We start from the raw sequence: 18,452 nt of genomic DNA on the forward strand, positions 1-18,452 counted from the left end.
TATATATATATATATGTATATATGTATATATATATATGTATATATGAAGAGATGCTTATTACAGAGAGTTTCACCAGAACGTGAATGGCTCCTTTTCTGTCTGAATAGGTTGAAGATCCTAGCATGCCCAACGACGAAGGGATTACTGCACTGCACAACGCTGTGTGTGCTGGGCACACGGAAATTGTGAAGTTCCTGGTGCAATTCGGTGTGAATGTGAATGCTGCAGACAGTGATGGATGGTAAGGCTTTCTTTAAGTAGTACATTACAGATGCTCTCCACAAGAGACCTACGGCTTGGAGGCTGCTACAGGTCCCTCAGAAGGGCCTTCACTTTGCTCCTATAGAGCTGGCAATGACTTTCCCACAATAGAGCAACAGCAGTTCTCTGTGGGGCATCATACGAGAATGCCCAGAGGAGAAAATAGGCAAATTATACTAATACTCCCTATAAGAAAAAAGTGTGTGTCTAAGGCCCGGTAGGGTGGATACAGTTGTCAGGAAATCACTGTGTTTCTTTGAGATATTGAGGACAGCTTATGCATAATGAGCCATTTGCTGAAATTCCCAATGTCCTGTCTGTGTGAGAGCCTATAGCTTACACATGCTCTGGGCAGTATCTAGCCCTGCAAACTGTCCTCAGTTCTTTGTCCAATACTCGGGACAACTTAAAAACAAAGCAGAAAACCACAGCCTAGGCTTGCAACTGATAATGGGATACAAATCTTTGCAGGTAGCTAGGGAGCTTATTTATTGGGGTGGGGGGGCAGTGATTTTACTATTATTTTTGCCTATTACAACAATGTCTAAGGCCCAAGACTGAATAAAGATTCTTGTGGTCCTTTGGCCTCAGTAGTTATCCCAATTACCTGCACTTGTCACCAAGTCTTGATGTAATTGTCTAGATTGTAAGAGGCATGATGTCGGAAGGATTTCTGAGTGGTTTTCTAATATTGTTTTTTTTTTTTTTTTTTTTTTTTTTTAATTTTTATTGCTCTAATGAATGTTCTTGAAATGTTAATGGATTAGGAAGAAGGTAGCATAACTAGAGATCCAGATGGAAACCCAGCTTTAGGGCTCAAGCAGCTCTTGGTAACTCCTGTTATCTATGAAAAGCAATTGTTCTTGACATCCTGGTTAAGTGCTTCTGGTGGGAAGCCTTCAGCGATGCAGTACTGATTGCTAGAGGTCACGCACAAAAGTAATTTGCCCCCAGGAGTCTGTAAGCCCCACTATGAGCAATAAAAGTAATGTGTCATCTTTTTCTTCTTGGCTTGCAGGACCCCATTACACTGTGCAGCATCGTGCAATAACGTGCAGGTGTGCAAGTTCCTGGTGGAGTCAGGTGCAGCTGTATTTGCGATGACCTACAGTGACATGCAGACGGCTGCAGACAAGTGTGAGGAAATGGAGGAAGGCTACACACAGTGCTCCCAGTTCTTATACGGTAGGTGATGACAACTGAGTTCTGGAGCATGCTAGGGACTCACCTGGCACTTTTTGGTATGTTTTAAGATGAGAAGTGGTAAGTTGCATGCTTAGGTTGTACGCCCATGCCTTGAGTTTCTCTTGCAAAGGGAGAGGTTTTAGCCAGCTTCTTGTCACAAAATGAGGTCCATCAAGACTAACCTTATAATATTGAACCTACAGAGAGGATCTGAGTAACGAAATGTTCCCTTACATCAAAAATCGTGAAATGAGTTAAACAGCACTCGTTGACAAATACATTACTGTGAGGTGATGATTAGGTGAGTCTTACCACATAAGTACTTTTTTTACATAAAAACAAAACTAGTATGGCTATCTCAGTAGGCAGTTCATATCTGCTACTGGCATCTTTTAAAGGAGGAGTATTTCCTAATGTGCACTTCAGAACCAAGAAAGGTATTGCCAAGGTGCTGCCTTAATGAAGGTTTCTAAGCATTGAATTTTACTTTATCTTTCTGGCCTTTCTCTTCGCTGGCATTGAAAAAGAAATCCCATATTAAATTTAGATTTTATTCAAAGACTAAGACTACAGGGGAGCTATCTTATAACAGAGAGGATGAATTCCCTTTAGGGTATGATGAGTATTAGTCAATGAGGTTTTAAACTACATTACTGGATGTTTTGTATGTAATGAGGCTTTAAATTACTTTTCTGTATGTTTTTTTTATGAAGTTCTTGTCCCCTACGCACCTACTAGGTGGAGCGTCATCTATCTGTAAGAGGTTAGAGTAATAGCAATGTAATATGGTGTAAAAAGCTGTAATACAGCCTTTCTGGTTTTGTGCAACATGTGAGATCTGAGTTTCTATAAGCTGTTCAGACAGCATATTTCAAAACAGTCTGTCCAGCTAACCTCACTAAGCTTGAAAACTGTATCTCTTGGTGCCAAATATATAGCCTTCCCTATGAAGGGAGGGACCCTATTTAACTAATATTGTAATCTGTGGGCTAAGCAAAACTCCAGTTAGTTTTGTATCCAGACTCCAGTGGTGGTCATCAACAGCAAATGCCCAAGGAAGATTGTAGGACTAAATGAAAAGTAATAATATTTGTCCAATATTTCTTACTGGTTTTAATTCTGATATGAGTTAAGAGATGGTATCTTTGTGTTGAATAGATCTTGAGTGATTTCTTTCAGGAATTTGTCTAATTCTTAAATTCAGGTAAACAGCCCACAGGATCCTGTGGGCAGGAGATCCATGGTTTTATTATATACAGCACAAAGAAACACATTCTTTTTTTTGTGCTGTTTTTTGGACCTACCATCTGGTAATCTCACTTGATACTCCTGGTTTTTGTTGGGTTTGGGATTTTTTTTGTTGTTTTATGAGACATTCTTGAGCGGGTCCTGAAAGGACTGTAAGGCTTTGGCTTACTGCCAGCTTTTCCAAACTGAAACGACCAAAACTAAGGTATCTCTTGATACATTGGTTATTCAGCTATCCAATTTCCATATTGTTCCATTAGGCATCAGTCCTATTGCTAAGACTGTATAGTTACAGTATGGAATTCATTCACTGGCTAAATCTGTTTCCGGCTGTAAAAAGTTTGGGGATGTGTATCTGTCTGTTTCCAGAACAGATACCGCATTATAAACGTGGCCCTGTAAACTTGTCTGTAAGGTGAGAAACCTTGGTGTAATTCATTGATTCACCTACCCCCTTTTTGTTGTAAATGATGCACAATATTGAATATCATCAACAAGTACAGGTAGGTTTAAATAAAACTGCTAGTCCCTTAGCATTGATTAAATGACAAGTCTGATGCTGCTTAAGTATGTAATTTTTCACTTTCTAAGATTTAATGCCTGTGCTGTCTCTAAGAGCATGTTTGCGCTGCTACCCTGTTACCACCTTTTTAGAAGACCAGATCCATTGTGTGAATATTCTCTTTGTCTGCTTTGATATTCAGTGTCCAGTCTTAACCCTTAATTGTACCAAATGCAAGGAGAGAGCTTCTCTGAGCAGAATTAAGCACGCAGTGGAAGTAATTTTATTTTATGTGATGACCTGGTGTGAGCAGGTGCTTCCTTTAGCAGACATAAGTAAGAATCCTATACAATAGGTTGTAATAGGTAAGAGATGGAAAGGGAAATGACAAGTTTTGCAATACGTCATGCAATGTACTCTTTGTTCCTGACAACACTGAAACCAAACAAAACAACTCAGTAGGATTCAGTATTTTAAAAAGGAAATTACCTGAGAGAAAGTTTGTATAATAGTTGATTGAGACATCTTTTCTGGTTTGCTGGTTAGAAGCTGAGGAATGTGTACAGAAAGAACAGTATTTCATCTTTGGCTACAGGTGTAAAATGAGCAAGTTCTAAATAACATCTGCAAGGTGTGTGCATGTACTCCAAAACTTTGGTCCAGGAGCAATTTAACAGAATTATGTTTCTGAAGTCAGTGTTTAAAAAAAATAGTTAAAATAGTGGCAGAAGTGAAGAACTGCCGAGATAAAAGTGTTTGAGTTAACTGAAAACAGCTGGTGGGTAGCAGACAATCTTTCAGGTCTAAGTCTGAACTGCAGCTTGTTTTAAACTTCTGAAATGAAGTGGCATGGGTGGCAAATGACACCTCAGGCATCAAAATGACAGTGGTGGTCAACATAAGCAGGTATTGCTATCTCTATCTGACAAAAAAGAGATTACTGATGAACTAAGGGTACATACATGTGTTTCTTGCTCATCACTTAGGTGTAGGAAGTGTGAACGCTAGTACAAAAATACCACCTTTCATCAGTCACTGCTCCTCTCCCCATTTACCTTGTATTTTTTGAACATGTGTAAGCATGGAATCTGTCTGCCATGTGCACAGGCTAACTTCACAATGCCACCTGTTCCAGGACTGACTTTCAGTAGGCTGATGACAACAAGGTGCTAAGTGTGATAGGAATTGAGGTTGGTTTGGTTTTGGTTTGTTTGTTTTTGTTGTTTTTTTCCCTGGACTGCTCTCCAGTAAGAGTACAGCAGTCTTTCCAACTGTTGTCTTTTTTCTTTTTTTTTGTTGAACTTTTTTATTGAGCTGCTCTGTGTTTTTAATGTTGCAGGAGTCCAGGAGAAAATGGGGATAATGAACAAAGGAGTGATTTATGGACTCTGGGATTATGAGGCTCAGAATGAAGATGAGCTCTCGATGAAAGAGGGAGACTGCATGACAATCCTGCGCCGGGAAGATGAAGATGAAATTGAGTGGTGGTGGGCACGGCTGAATGACAAGGAAGGCTATGTTCCCCGCAACCTGCTAGGGGTGAGTCCTTGATACTTCCAGAGTCAAAAAAACCTCAACCCACTATGTGGAGTTTACATAGCATGTATCTAGGTTAAGTCTAATTTCAAAAGTCAAGAGAAAGGAGCTAAAGTTCTCCACTTACTCATTTGGGGAGTTGCATACTTGGCAGAGTGGGTTAACACCCTCTGTTTAGATGCCTAACACATGTTGTTCTTTTATGCGCCCATTAATGTAATCTGTATCACCACACCGCCATAGCAGGTTCTAGGAGACTAACCTTGTCTCACCATCTTAGAGGGGAAAAAAAACCTTTTATCTGAACATGACGTGTGCAGAAGGTTTTGTTGAGCATGTGAACAGAACTGGCCTTCCCCTCTTTTAGAAAGTGATATACTGGCACAAAGGGCCTTAAGAGCTGAAATGTGTATGAAGAATGACTCATGAGTCCTCCCCTGTCTGGGTGTACACAGTGCACCTTGTGATCTGAGATGGTTTCACAGAGAGTTTTAAGATAAACACTGCAAAATTCTACAGTTATCTTTTTTCCTAGTGTTGAAAAAGAGATCACATTGCCAAATAAAGGCAGATCTTTGTTTTCTCCTGTGCTCTTTAAGTAATATTTAACCACATGTCAAAGGCCTTAAATGAATGATTTCTCCTTTCCTCGTCACCTTCTGTATTACCTCTTTCATTAAAAAAAAAACACTGTGTACAAATAATAGATACTTACAATTATCTCCCCGTATTTCTCCTCATGGCTGAGTTGCTAGAAAACTACAGCAGATGGACACATGTATAAAAATTCCATTAAGCTTTTTTTTTTCTACATATCCAGTTGCCCTGCTGCTGGAGATAAGAGGTTCTGCCAATGCTAAAGATTAACCGCTGTGAATTTTAGCTGATTGATGTATGATGCTTGAAAGAGGCTGAACCTGCTTCCTCATGCAGATAATCCTTACACTTAAACTGGTTGGATTTTGCAGAACGACTGTATCTAATGTAAAATCAGTTTTAATTTCTGTATCACTTTCAGGTCAGACCTACCCACAATATACTGTAAAATTCTCCCTAGCATAGCACTTCTGCTCATTTTTTTTTCCTCTCCAAATGTAAACGTTTCTAAATTGAAAGCAGCCCTGCACACTAAAGTCAGAAATGGTAGTGCTTTTTTTTTCCCTTCCCTCTGCCCCAGGGTGAATTGTGCACGTGCTATTTCTTCTTAAGTTTGCACACTCAGCCTGAGCGCAGGTGTGTAAGAACACAAGGAGCATCTGTGCTTCTGTAATAAAAAGCACAAGGCAACACATCTTAAACTGGGGATCGCAACTTATCCTTCTAAGCACAACACAATCCAGACAGAACCTTTTGGGGAAAACTACCCAAGCCCAATATTAACTGTTACGCTCTTGTGTCTGTTCAGTTGTTCTTGTACTGCTACCAACGTATTCTGTGGTTATTCCCAAAAGCAATTACTGGACTCCAAATACAGCAGCTGAAATCTAGGCTAAGATGTTCAGCATGGAGGAAAATGTTTGGTAGTTTAATATACTCTTATATTAAGTTGTGTTTTTATCACAGCTGCTTTATCCTTTTGCAGTTAGGTGTACTGAATAAAAACAAAGATGAAATTATCTGCATCAGTACTCTACCCTTCTTAAGTGACTCACTAGCTCCCTAAGCTGAGAGCGCTCTAAAATTGAACACAAATAAGATAATGCTGTCAAAATACTGAGTTCTTAGCGTTCAAAAGATTTCTTTTGGTATTATCGGGTGTTATGCTACTGTGACTGGCTGACTGAGTCTCTGCTAGTGGTGAAATCATAGCAGGCTGAGACAAACCTTGTGGGGGAAGTTGTTGGTCTTCTCTTCATCATTAGCTGACTGTGAAAAAGAGGAAAGCCAGAGTCTGGTTGAAGAGAGAAAAGGGCATCTTTAAGGAGAACTTTACACAAAAAACTCAGGCTGTAATGTAGACATGCATTGCAATTTAGAGCATGGAGGATTCATCTTTCCTAACCGCATGAAGCTTCTTCCTCTATTTTCATATGCCACCAGTCATGTTTTGCAGAACTGTAGTTGTTCCCAAATCGCTTTGCAAGTGGGAGTCAAGAGCTTCCCAAGAGTCGCTTCCCAAGAGTCTTGGCACTGCTGTGTGCTGTGTCGAGCTGTGTGCCCCATCAGTCCTCGCCCTGAGGCAGTCTCTGTGCATAACCAGGATGTGTGAATGGCTCATGGGCCACAGGCTAGCAGCTACTGATTTACTGCCGAGCAGTTAAATGAATTTAACTGGCCACCCACTATCCACTAACTAAAGCACAGCTCCTACAGTTCCATGGCCCTTATGCAGCCAGATGTTTCCAGCTTGCCCAAAGCTATAGATATGTAAAAGTTCATAGGCATTGAGAGAGAGAAAGTAAAACAGACTTTAATACCTCTCTATTTCCATTTATAAAACAGGGGAAATCCAATAGTTCACTGAACACAAAAGTCTCTTGACTTACAAAGCCATGTGCTTTTCCTAGCCCACCCATCGGGGTATAGCTGAAGATACTGAATTATGTGCTGTTCAATGCCTTCCTTTTGTACTGACATGATTAGTATTTTTTTTTTAAGCTTGCCTAGGAATGCTAAATTTGTATTTGTTAGTGCTCTGGGTGGTTTTTATAACCATGCTTTTGCTACTAGAGATTACATTAGAATTGTAGCACCAGAGAGAGGTTTTTCTTTCCTTTTTTTTTCTCTTTTTCTTTAAAAAAGAAATTAACCTTTTAAAGCACTAAAATTTTAAATCTCATTTCTGTTTTACCCTCAGCTGTATCCAAGGATTAAACCTAGACAAAGAAGCTTGGCATGAAATAGTACAGAAGCCAGATTCTTGAAGTACTAATCATGGATGACTTACAAAAAAAAAATCATTTTGTGTTGGTTCCAGTATCATGAGACTTATTTCAATGACAATGTAATTTGAAAGCTATGAAGAATGTGCTTTGAAAACAAATGAAGGATTGATGCATTAGCAAATGGATGAGGGCATTCGACAAGATGAAATAATGCTTACAAGCAAATGAAATTCTGCTCCCTTTGGTTTAAGCAAGCCATTATGTTCAAGTACCCACTCTGATTTATTCAAACATGGCAGAAAAGAATTTCACATTTTTCTGCATTAAATACAAGGACCTTTTCAATTTACCATTGAAGGAATCATCATGAAACAGACAACTTGGCTTTGTCCAAATTTATCCCGAGGCTTTTTCCAGACGAGAGAAATTAAAGTATGTGCACAGCACCCTAATGCTTACTGCTGGAAGCAGAACATTTGTTAAAGCAGCTAAACCGAAGTGCATCTGAACAGCAACAACCATGTGATGAATTGATTAAGCAATAACTTTTAAAAATGCTGTAGCATCTTAGGAATTCTATGTATTCGAAATATTACATGCTGTAACAGATAACGTAGTTTTAGATTCCTCATTTTACAAAGAGCCTCATGTATTTATTGTATTTTGTACTTTGAAACCGAAGTGTAGAAACTTTCTGTAGACCTTGACAACTTACTTGTTTTTACTTGACTGTGATACCATTAAACTTTTGTCTCCTCTTAAGTTTTAACTCTGGGTATTCTAGTATCAAGTTTTTATTAGACCATCTGAAAGTGTTACCAGGAAGACACACTGCTGTTCTATGTGACCCTACCATTCAACTACTTTCTGTATTAAATTAAGCCTATCCTCCCCCATTCATTTAAGACAGTCTTTCTGCATTTAAAATTAAGCTAAATCTTAGCTTTTAAGGTTAACAAAGGTTATATGCAACTAAAAGACATACTTAAGGAAGAAAATCTTGGTGCAAGTATTTTCCAAATAAAGCCTCTCCCATGGAACTATCCTTTGTAGCTATTAAATGATCATTCCAAAATAAATAATGAACACTATTTAATAGAGAGTATAAAATCTTTCCTTAAGAGTCTTTATGGACTGCCTCACCCTTCAGGCACCTGCTTTCCTTGTAGGAAAATCCTTACTGCTTTCTGAAATAAATACAGGACATTGTATGAAGGAGAACACAAACAATTTCCTCAGGTAGGCAAACTTGAGTTCTTACTTCAGCTGACTTTTAGAAGCAGCCATCTGCTCATGTTCACAGCCTCTCAGGTACAGGGTATATTAGTATCAATTACCTTTCTGGGAAACCTTTAGTTTTTCAAGTATTAATCTTTTAAAGTATCAGGCTATTTCATTAACTGACACACAGCCAGAGTGCCTAGTCAACTCTAGAATGATGCTGTTTTTCCCCTTTAAAAGGCAACATACATATTCTGTTCCTGACAACAAAAGCTCTGCAGCTTCTGTGATGATCCATCTATAAGAAAAAAATGTGCTTACTTGCAGAAGGAGTGAGAGTCTTGCAAGCTTCAGGTCTACGGTTTTTATTTAAATACTTTCTTGTATTTCAAAGGAAGATAAGATACAGGAAATCAAGATTCCACCTGAGAGCATGGGCTTTCTCTTGGATGAGTCTGGTTGCCAGCAGCCTCCTGCTACAGGCACATCAATGGTCAGGAGGGAAAGACTTGTCCTTCAGTTTGCTCAAACATGTACTTGCTACTCAAATTCTTCAAAGCCTATTTAACCAGACTACTCCTGGGGCTTGACAGAGAGGACACAAAGGACCCATATCTTACCTAAACACCTGTATTCAGGGATATGCAATACCATCCCTTTTCCAGTTTTAGATATGCAGGATGGAGCAGAGCTGTTATTCAGAAAGCAGTTATTAAACCAGACTGTCAAGCTATAATAAGCTTTCTTCCAGAAGTCATGTAAAACACCTTAAATACAAAGATATTAGCAAAGCAGTATTTTCAAAGGTTGTACTGAGGATTTATACTAAACTAAAGCTTTTGTGGATATATAAAGAAAGACTGTCAGACCCATAAAACTTAAAAATGAGGGTGCAGATTCTTCTGTTGTCGAAGTAGAATGCTTTCTTTCTTAATAACTGTGTGCAAAATTTGCCATGCATAAGTTAAGGCACATTCACGTTAAGATATTACTTGTGTGTTTGCTTGATTATCTTCACCTGATCTTGTTCTTTTTGGAGGTCTCTTGAGCTGGTGTCAGTGGCTCAAATGACAGTAAAGCACAGCCACTGTAAGAAGAGAGAGAGGAAAATGGCCCGAGGTTAAGCTTAGTAAAAATACCTGTAGCAAGTATGCATGTTCCCATTTCTACCATGGGGAAGAAAGCCTATTGTTACAGAAGTAATTTTAGGATCATTCCTGAATGATTTAAATTTATACCTCATTTAAGTCAGAAGACTTTTGGGATGATCTGCACATTCCTCATGTAGGTCCAGAAATAAGTTATGTTTAGGTAATAAGCAAGTTTAACACGTGTAGGAGGGCAGTTTTCTCCTAACTTAGCCCTTTCTACAGGGCATACGGTGCAGAAAGAAGCAGACGTGGTCAATACCATGAGTCACTGCTGCACCTACATTTTTACCCTGTTTGTTGTTGACAGAAAAGGCAGCAAAGAAGCCTGCATACGTATCAGCCAAAATTACTGCCAGAAAGGGACAAGTGGCATCAGGTTTAAGCAACCTGGCCTCTTTGTTAGAGAATACAATGTCATGTAGGTACATACTAGAAAAGCGTAACCTTTCTCAAGACTGCTTATAAATACACAAGCTATATAAATCCAGCAACTGTGAATACATATAACCAGCCAGAATTGGTCAGAATAGAGCAGGACAGTCTCTACTGTTAACCCATTCCTCCTGCCAAAAAAAACCCCCAAAAAACCAAAAAAACCAAAAACTACAATAAACATTTTAGAGCTAAATGAACTTACATTAATGAGGTTCAATTCTATTGTTCCAGTTTTCTCAGTATCCAGTTTTCTAAACATTTCTGTGGTGAGAGAGAGATGACAAACAAGGATGAATATGGGAACAAATTGTAATGGCTTCCCGTTTCCTCTGCTTCAGGATCAAAAACGAATTTAGTCCTAGATTCCAAAACTCGTGACAACGGTCTATACCCCAAACTAGAAAAGGTCACTCTAAAGTCAGTGCATGCTCGTGTGCAAGAACAAGACTGAACACTTTTAATGGTTCAGTCTGCAATATTGACATTATTTGTCAATCTGTAAGTGTTTCAATTGATTCTTGGTTTTAAATCAACATTTAGTTGTTTGCATGGAGGACTGTTCGGCTCTGGTTCAGCAGCCTGGCCCAAAAGGCTGATTCCTAGATCTAGGAGGAGCATGCAGACTGGCTTGCTGGATTTATAGCTCAGCTTTGAAGTTGCCTTGGTTCCAGTACAAAGTTTTCTGAATAAATTATCCTGAACTTGAAAACACAAAGCAACACAGTCTGTCTGGTTATTAAGCATGTACTCACTGAACAAGGTTTCCAGCCGAATCAAACACCGGACAAAGTTATCAAAGTCAATGATGAGGTCTTCATCAGCAAAACGAGCCACAATGATTTGATGTAACTGGCAGTTCAATTTGAACCCTAAAAATACAACATGATTTAAAAAAGAGGAGGAAGAAAAAAAAAATGCAAAAAGCTCCAACCAACAAAATACCCCAAACCTTATACACTGTTGGTTAAAGTTGCAAATTTTAAGAGTATTTACTCCATTTTGGAAACTCCTCCCAACAACCCCTTCTGTACTTGGAGTGATTTTAGAGCTGTGACTAGGTCACGTGTGTTGTTCCTGCTGCATGTGGTCCCACACTTGCACTCTTGTTTCCCAGGGGACACGGCCAATTGCTCCAGCTCGTGGTCCTTCCTTGGGTGATGAGGCGGCTGACTCAGCCCCCTGAGACCTGAGATGAAGCAATGGCTTTCTGTAGGCAAATGGGTCTCTATTTCCAAAGAGCATCTAAATGCTGGGACAAAAAGAAATGCTGCCTCATCTTACGCAGCGACAGGAAGAGAAAGCTCCAGAGAGCCCAAACGCTAATGTTAAGATGGCCCCAGAAGATCAGGAAGTTAATCTGAGATTGTAGGGCTCTGTGATACCTGCCTCAGTCACTACCATAACTCACATTTGCTTTTCAGTGGTTGCAGTAGCAAATCGACCCTTCTGAGCATCACCCCTTGGTCCAGCCACTTCCATTCCCTAGGTCACAGCCTCACTCCTACAGGCTTCCGCCAAACCCCCAGTCACCCAGAGGTGCTCATTGAAAGATGACAGTATGCCGTTACGAGACCAGATTGTTGTGCTTCAAAAGCTGGTCACTAGAGAAAATAACCGCAAACCTATCACTCCTTTGAGATGCTTTTAGCGTGCCTGCGTGCCAACACACTGCTACACAAAAACAAGAGCCCAGGCTGCGCATCCAGATTAAACGGAGGCCTTTCATCAGGTCTGGGAACACAGGATTTTTCAGCTGACAAGTGGTATACAGGAGATGAGTGAGCTTCTATCAACCCACCTTGAAACTGATAAAATCCTAAAAAGAGACAGAACAATACAAATACCTGCTGTTTCCAGCGCTCTCCTCATCTCATATGAATTCATGGTACCAGATCGATCCACATCAATTTCCCTGTAAATTTTCTGCAGAAAACCCCAAAGTCAAAACTTGTCAATAATTCAGAGCATGTTTTGGCTTTAGTCAGATGTCAAACATTTTGAAATGCAGCCTGCATGCTGCTCAGGACCATTTGCAACGTTTGTCTGAAGGACTAGGTACTTATCCCCAAGTTCATCTAAAAGTGGCTTTAGAAAGTCTTTTTAATGCAGCAGCCAGAGCAGCCAGAAAATTCCTTGAATGTCTGTGCAAAACAGCACTATCACTTCCCAAGCAAGCAGCAAGACTGACATTAAACTCACACAGTTAAGTGGGAAGGCTAAACATATTTGGACACGAGTTAAAACAAAACAGAAACCCCTCAGTGAGTAAGGCAGGAAAACAGGCAGCCTCTCCCTTCAGCCCTTCACCCAGGGCTGAAGCCATCACACCCCTGGGCTCCAAGGGGCAAAACCTGGTGGACCAAGGACACACACGCATCGTGAGCTGAACTGAGAGTCCCTGCTTTGGGAAGTGTGATTGTATACACTGTCCGAGGCAAATCAGTCTACAGCCACCGCTACATTTGATCCCCAAAAGGCTGTGTCTTACCTGGTATTTCTGAATCTTTGTCCAGAGGGTGTGGAATTCCTTCAGTCCCAGTTTACCACTCCCGTCGTTCTTCTTTGAGTTAAGGTAAGCTCTTTGGAAGGAAGGAAAAGGGTTTCCCCGCCCTGTGTTCGGGAGTTGTGACAATACTGAAAAAACCCCCAATATTGCAATTAAGGATGCAAGTCCTCTCTGAAGGACTCATCCTGTCGAATACACAACTATTGTCCAAGAGTTCTCTTACTAAAACAATAGGGTGATTGATTCATTTAAACTGTGACCATTTAACAAGCTCCTTCTGCTCCTCCTATCTTTTCGACAGATGTGTAAAAGAGCCGAGATGATGCCATTTTGTTCTGCATCAATGGTTCAACACCTGCAGTTATAGGAGCACGAGTCCTAAGTCTGGATTATAAACAGGAAAAGCCACAACCAAGCCTGCTATTTGGAGAATTTAAGTTCGTGTAAGAACAGCTAACAAAAGAACCTGGTCATTGTATTGCTCCCAAAAAACACTAAGGAGTCCCTACAGACTGCCATATTTTACACCAAATTATAGCACAGCATCATTCTGTTTAGGTAATTTTCCCTTTTTCTAACTATGCAGTTCAACTCCCACTGCACAGGGAAGCTGAACACAACTATTCTTAGACTTGAATCCTTCATCCTACACATTTGCCTTTATTCTTAGGAGTAGAAGCTCCTACAAGTCAGCATACTCTCTGCTTCCTGTATTTGTTTGCATCATTTTCTATTTGCTAAATCCTCATGGCTTTACGATGCCCTTACTCCAGCCAGGTAACAAAGCAGTGAAATGCAACGTTCAAGCTCTACAGCCAAGGCTATCCACACCATGCTGAGAGCCAGGTGCCTTTTCCCAGCACAAACATCACTTTGTCCCCAGCTAAACCAGAACATGCAACAGCTCGGAAGACTTCAAAGCAGATAGTCTTGTCTGAAAATGGATTTTACCCACTGCCTGGGAGGGTGCATGTGCACGGTCAGCAGCAATGGCAAGGGCTGCCATTTTTATTCAGGGAATCAGAGTAAAAGCAGCTTCTCCACCTCAGCAGTCGCTAGTACATCAGTATGGACCCACCACTGCAGAGGCAGCAGCTCACCTACTCCAGCAAAGGCAGAGGAATATGATCTAGGAACAGCCTTAAAGGATACGTCTAATAGGTCAACCATTATTTTGCATGTCTCAATACTAAAGCCATCAGATTTAATATCCTGGCCTGTAAAGAAAGAGTAAAAGACAGGATTAGCATTGCATGCTGTACCACACCACCTTCCTAGATTGCTCAGGAGCCCTGTAACCAGCGTATACAACTGGGCCCTCATTTGCTTCTGTGTCATCGGTGGCTTCCTTTGCAACTGGCAAGATGACTTTGTCATTTTGGAGTGTTTTTTTGCTTCAATGTAACGTGTGCTTAATGCTGTACTTTGTTTGAAGTACAACGAAGTTGAAGTACTACACAACGCAGACTGTGGAGGAAGTGGTGCCTGTAGAGCTGTGGTCGGGATACCTGCGTACAGATTATCCTACAGTTCCTTCAAGCGCCGGGTGGGAAACCGTTGCCTGACGTTGCTTAGGTAGCCCCTCTGACGTAAGCTATGACTTCTGACAACCTCTTTGCATCCAGCAGTGCGGGAGGCAATGCTCACTTGGAGGTGTTGTCAGTGAGGTCAGGACTTACCACCGAGGAAGAGCTTCAGGTGGGAGGACGCAAGCACAAGAATTACAAAGCTCTGGGCAAACGGTCATAGGATGGTCCTTGTTTTGCATGAGAGGGACGCAGCACTGAAGCAGGGAAGAAGACGCTAATAAGCGGCCCTCTTTGATTTTCTGACAAGGAGACTTGGGGTGTAAGTTAGCTGTGATGTTTCCCCAAGCACACCGCCCAGTTAGTCTGGTTTGTAGTGTGCTACAGAAGCAAGAGACAGAGATAAAGCTTTCCTGCCCTTACTGTCTGCCTGCAAAGGCAAGGGTGGACCTTTGTGGACAACGTGGACTTCTGACCTATGGAGGTCAGTGGTGAGTAGCTTCATGCAAGGGAAGAACATCAAATCAGGCTTGGTAACCAGCAATACACCATTGCTAACTGGCTGGTGCACAGACGTACAACACGGTCCTGGCTACCTGGCTAAAATTTCGCTTTGGAAATTAAAGGGACACTCATTTCTCCAAACACTAATTTCTCAAGCACTGCTTAATGGAAAGGAAAATAAATAGTGCAGAGCCAAGCTCTGAATCACTTCACAGAAAAAGAAGCCCAAATTTTCAAAGTTTGTCCTCCTCCTCAGGGACACCCCAGACCATTGGCTGAGCTACAGTTTGAACCCCAAGTGGTTCAATACTAAAGTAGCAGCAATGCCTTCTCTTTGTTATTATTAAGTCCTAATCAAATCCGTTCATCTTCTTGCAGCCAATTCCTGGTAGCAGATGCTGGGATAAAAGGCACCCATAGGCACCCTGCCAAAGCACATGTCTTGTGAAACGCTTTCAGTGCAGGCACAGCCCAAGCGTTTCCACAGCCCTCCGGAGGAGCAGAGATAGCACATGATCGTGGCCATCCGGAGAGGCGAACGGCAGGTCCGGGGCACAGCCCAGGGCTTTGACTCTGCCCAGGTCAGTGGTGCACTCTGTGCATCCACGGCCATGCTGGAAACCTGCTGGTGGCCAGCTGAAGCTGCAGTTGGATGAAGGTACTTACGTTTAGCCATGACTTTATTCAAGATGTTGCGCAGTTCAAAGGCAGAGATCTCTGCATCCTGCGGAAAGAGGAAAGCAAGTTCTTCACTGTGAGCTATGGACACCATCTCATAAGCAGCCTCCGAGTCCTTTGGGCAAGCTGGCCAAGTTCAAACATCCCTTGGAGTTCAAGTTTCCCTTGGATGGAAACGCAAGTGGTAAGGTGTCCCACCACCCCTTCCCAGGAGCACCAGCAACTCCCAGGCATCAGCACACTGAGCCCTCGGGCAGACGAGAGCAGCCTGGGGAGAAGGCACAGCCCAGTCCTCATCATCTCCCGGAGGGACCCATGCGCCTGCACCAAATGCTCTGCCCGAAGGACAGAATTAGGGACCTGCAGAGATAAAAGTCAAGAAGAACCTGCAGTTCAAAGAGAGCACAGATTTTTTGCCAGGAGCACTTGCAAATCCATTGTGTAAGCAGATGGGTAACGACACAGATTTTTGCATGCGCAATTATGTACGTGCTTGAGATCTGACTTAGCACAGGAATTAAAACTCCATGCTGGGGAGGGCGTCTCTCTTACCCACTCACCCATGCTACCAGCAAGTCCTTAAAAAAAAAAAACCAAACAAAAATACTCACACTTCCTGCTAGCTGCCCAAAAAGCTTTTTAAAGCTGGGTTCAATGTCATCTTCACTGATCTCGGTCTAGAAAAGAGAAACAGAGAATACGGAACGGAGGAACTTCTTTGTCTGAGAAGGACTTAATGCATTTCCTTACCCCTAGTAAAACAACTGAAATGGCAAAATTGAAGGTACAGAGTGCTTTTACTTTGTTTTTAATCAGTGTTATTTTTAGGGGCACCTCAAAATGCTGGTGTTGCAAACCCTGCAGGAATTAAGAACTTTTGCAATGGCTTTTACTAAAATAAAATAAAATATCTGTCTTTATTTAAAATGAAGAAAGCCAAACCTAAGTTCTTATCTTGGGAAGAAAAAAAAAAATAGAAAAAAAAAAAATCACACAGAGTAGTAGATGCATTAGTAGGCGAAACACCTCCTGCAAGACTAAACGTATGGTGAGCCACTACCTACTCATGGAAACAACATCGCATGCAAAAACACCCTTATGGCTAAGGATTGGACTCCTGGCTTCCTGGAGAGCAAAAGGAATTTCCCGTGGCTCCAGTTACCTCTGCCTGATCTCCTTTACCTGGGAAGCCCAAGCTCACCACTCTGGATAAAGGACAACATGTGTTTCCATTACTGCTTATGATGTTTCCATTTGGTGAACATTCAACTATGGATATTGAAAGACCTGTTTCCAAAGTGGGACAACAGTTTTTGGTAACATCTTATAGAAAAACACTGCCCTGCACAGGGAACAGGCACTCCAACCCCACTTACTTATGACAAAATTATCTTCATTTAAACTTTTAAGTTAAGATATACCTCTTCAAAATTGGCCTCAATTTCATCATCTATAACCCTAGAAAGATAAAGAAATCCAAGATTAAAACCAAAACAAGTCACTTTTCTGATGCCTTTCCTTCAAGTTTCAGTTAAAGATTCTTTACATTACGGGAATAACAGTGTTCAAAAGTTACTGGATTAACTGGCCACAGACGCTGCATACTACCAGTGAAAGCAGTATTTTGCCAGCTATGGCAACCAGAGTTTCAAAACACGTTACAAACCCTGCAACATCCTGCAGAGCCACAGACAGGATTTGGGGCCAGACATAACCCTTTGGGTCACTTAGTGCCACTGCCTACAGAACTCAGCCCAGGACCAGGCTCCCAGGTGCAAATCAAACTTTTACCTAGTAATTTTTTTTCTTATTTTTTCCTTTAAAACAGCAGAAGTGAGAGACAAAGTCATCAGGCCGTGACAGAGCGGGAGGAGAAGTGTCCCCCAGCTGCTGTGGGAGCATGGCACCTACCATAAGCACTGCTAAGGACCCATCAAAAGCTGAATATGCCTTCACATAACTGACCTCCCAGTTTTCTCACCCCTACAGGAACATGCAGCAAAAGATTACAGAACAAGCCGAAAGGTGTTTGCTTGCTGTGAGTTAGGGAACTCAATACGAAAGATCCCACAGCCCTTCCCAAGGCCTTCGCCCAGCTGCTCTTTAAGATGCACCGTGTCTAAATTTCTTCCACAGCTTCACAGCTAATGTTGTGGTTTGAGCTAGTTCCATTAAAACCCATTTTAATTTTACCAAAGGTATCATTTAGTCGAACAAGTATCTTGAAATTTCTTCCAGCCTGACCTCAAAGGTGTGAGATCTTTTGTTGCGATCAGCGTGTTCTCAGACAGCCAAAAGCCCAGGCATTCCCATCTCCCAAGCAGAGAGCCCAGCCTGCCGCTCTCTGTGGCTTTCTTCTCTCCACAGACCAACCTGTGCTGTGGTACCCAGCTGCCTACAGCCCAATAACTAAAAAAGTCTGCCCAGGTAAGGATGATGAGGATGATGATGATGATAATAACAACAACAACAACAATAATAATAATGTTATATTAGACTTCATAATATTATTATTCTTCCACCATTCCCCCCTGCTAAGTTTACTCAAACTTTCCTCAGTGGCACATGGGGAAACTGGGGACAAACAAGAACTGCCGTGACCCCATCCATGCAGGGCGGTTGCACGTCCCCCTTCCCGCTGTCTGCAGGAAGCCGATGTACCCCAGCCCTGTGCTGCTCCATCCTTCCACGCCCGTGAGAGGGACCAGAGATCACCCACGTGCCCATACCGCTCTTACACGGTTACAGAAAAACAACATACGTGGAGTTTGCGTTTTTTTCAGAGAAGACTCGCAGACAGAAATCCCCGTTCTTGTTGGGTTCGAAGGTCGAGGGCACGATGATGTATTCTCCTGCAGGGAGCTTGAAGCGGT

General features: G+C 41.7%; 2 protein-coding genes across 2 annotated transcripts in view; one reads left to right on the plus strand and one right to left on the minus strand.

The window, feature by feature from the left end:
- The first annotated feature begins 112 nt into the window (after positions 1–112).
- LOC104620767 (apoptosis-stimulating of p53 protein 2-like) lies at positions 113–8,210 on the plus strand. Its single transcript, XM_010287068.1, has 4 exons — positions 113–242; positions 1,281–1,447; positions 4,537–4,736; positions 7,531–8,210. The coding sequence occupies exons 1-4, from the start codon at positions 124–126 to the stop codon at positions 7,570–7,572; spliced, it is 528 nt and encodes a 175-aa protein (XP_010285370.1). The 5' UTR covers positions 113–123; the 3' UTR covers positions 7,573–8,210.
- Positions 8,211–9,842: 1,632 nt separating this feature from the next.
- LOC104620768 (calpain-2 catalytic subunit-like) overlaps positions 9,843–18,452 on the minus strand; it is a gene marked incomplete at its 5' end in the record, with an annotated part of 14,811 nt that continues 6,201 nt past the window's right edge. The window contains 10 exon segments of the mRNA XM_010287069.1: positions 9,843–9,866; positions 10,568–10,626; positions 11,118–11,234; positions 12,210–12,288; positions 12,854–12,922; positions 14,024–14,088; positions 15,568–15,625; positions 16,191–16,256; positions 17,001–17,037; positions 18,341–18,452. The exon segment at positions 18,341–18,452 is cut by the window's right edge and continues 13 nt beyond it. Coding sequence (XP_010285371.1) covers positions 9,843–9,866; positions 10,568–10,626; positions 11,118–11,234; positions 12,210–12,288; positions 12,854–12,922; positions 14,024–14,088; positions 15,568–15,625; positions 16,191–16,256; positions 17,001–17,037; positions 18,341–18,452 — 686 coding nt within the window.

Source organism: Phaethon lepturus, unplaced genomic scaffold, assembly GCF_000687285.1.
Source record: "Phaethon lepturus isolate BGI_N335 unplaced genomic scaffold, ASM68728v1 scaffold43235, whole genome shotgun sequence".
Taxonomy (NCBI): domain Eukaryota; kingdom Metazoa; phylum Chordata; class Aves; order Phaethontiformes; family Phaethontidae; genus Phaethon; species Phaethon lepturus.

Bases quoted from the DNA above. Each gene is read 5' to 3' on its own strand.
- LOC104620767 (XM_010287068.1), top strand. From the start codon at position 124: ATGCCCAACGACGAAGGGATTACTGCACTGCACAACGCTGTGTGTGCT. The intron at 243-1,280 runs GTAAGGCTTTCT...CTTGGCTTGCAG, and splicing joins GCTGCAGACAGTGATGGATG to GACCCCATTACACTGTGCAG. The intron at 4,737-7,530 runs GTGAGTCCTTGA...TTTTACCCTCAG, and splicing joins TTCCCCGCAACCTGCTAGGG to CTGTATCCAAGGATTAAACC.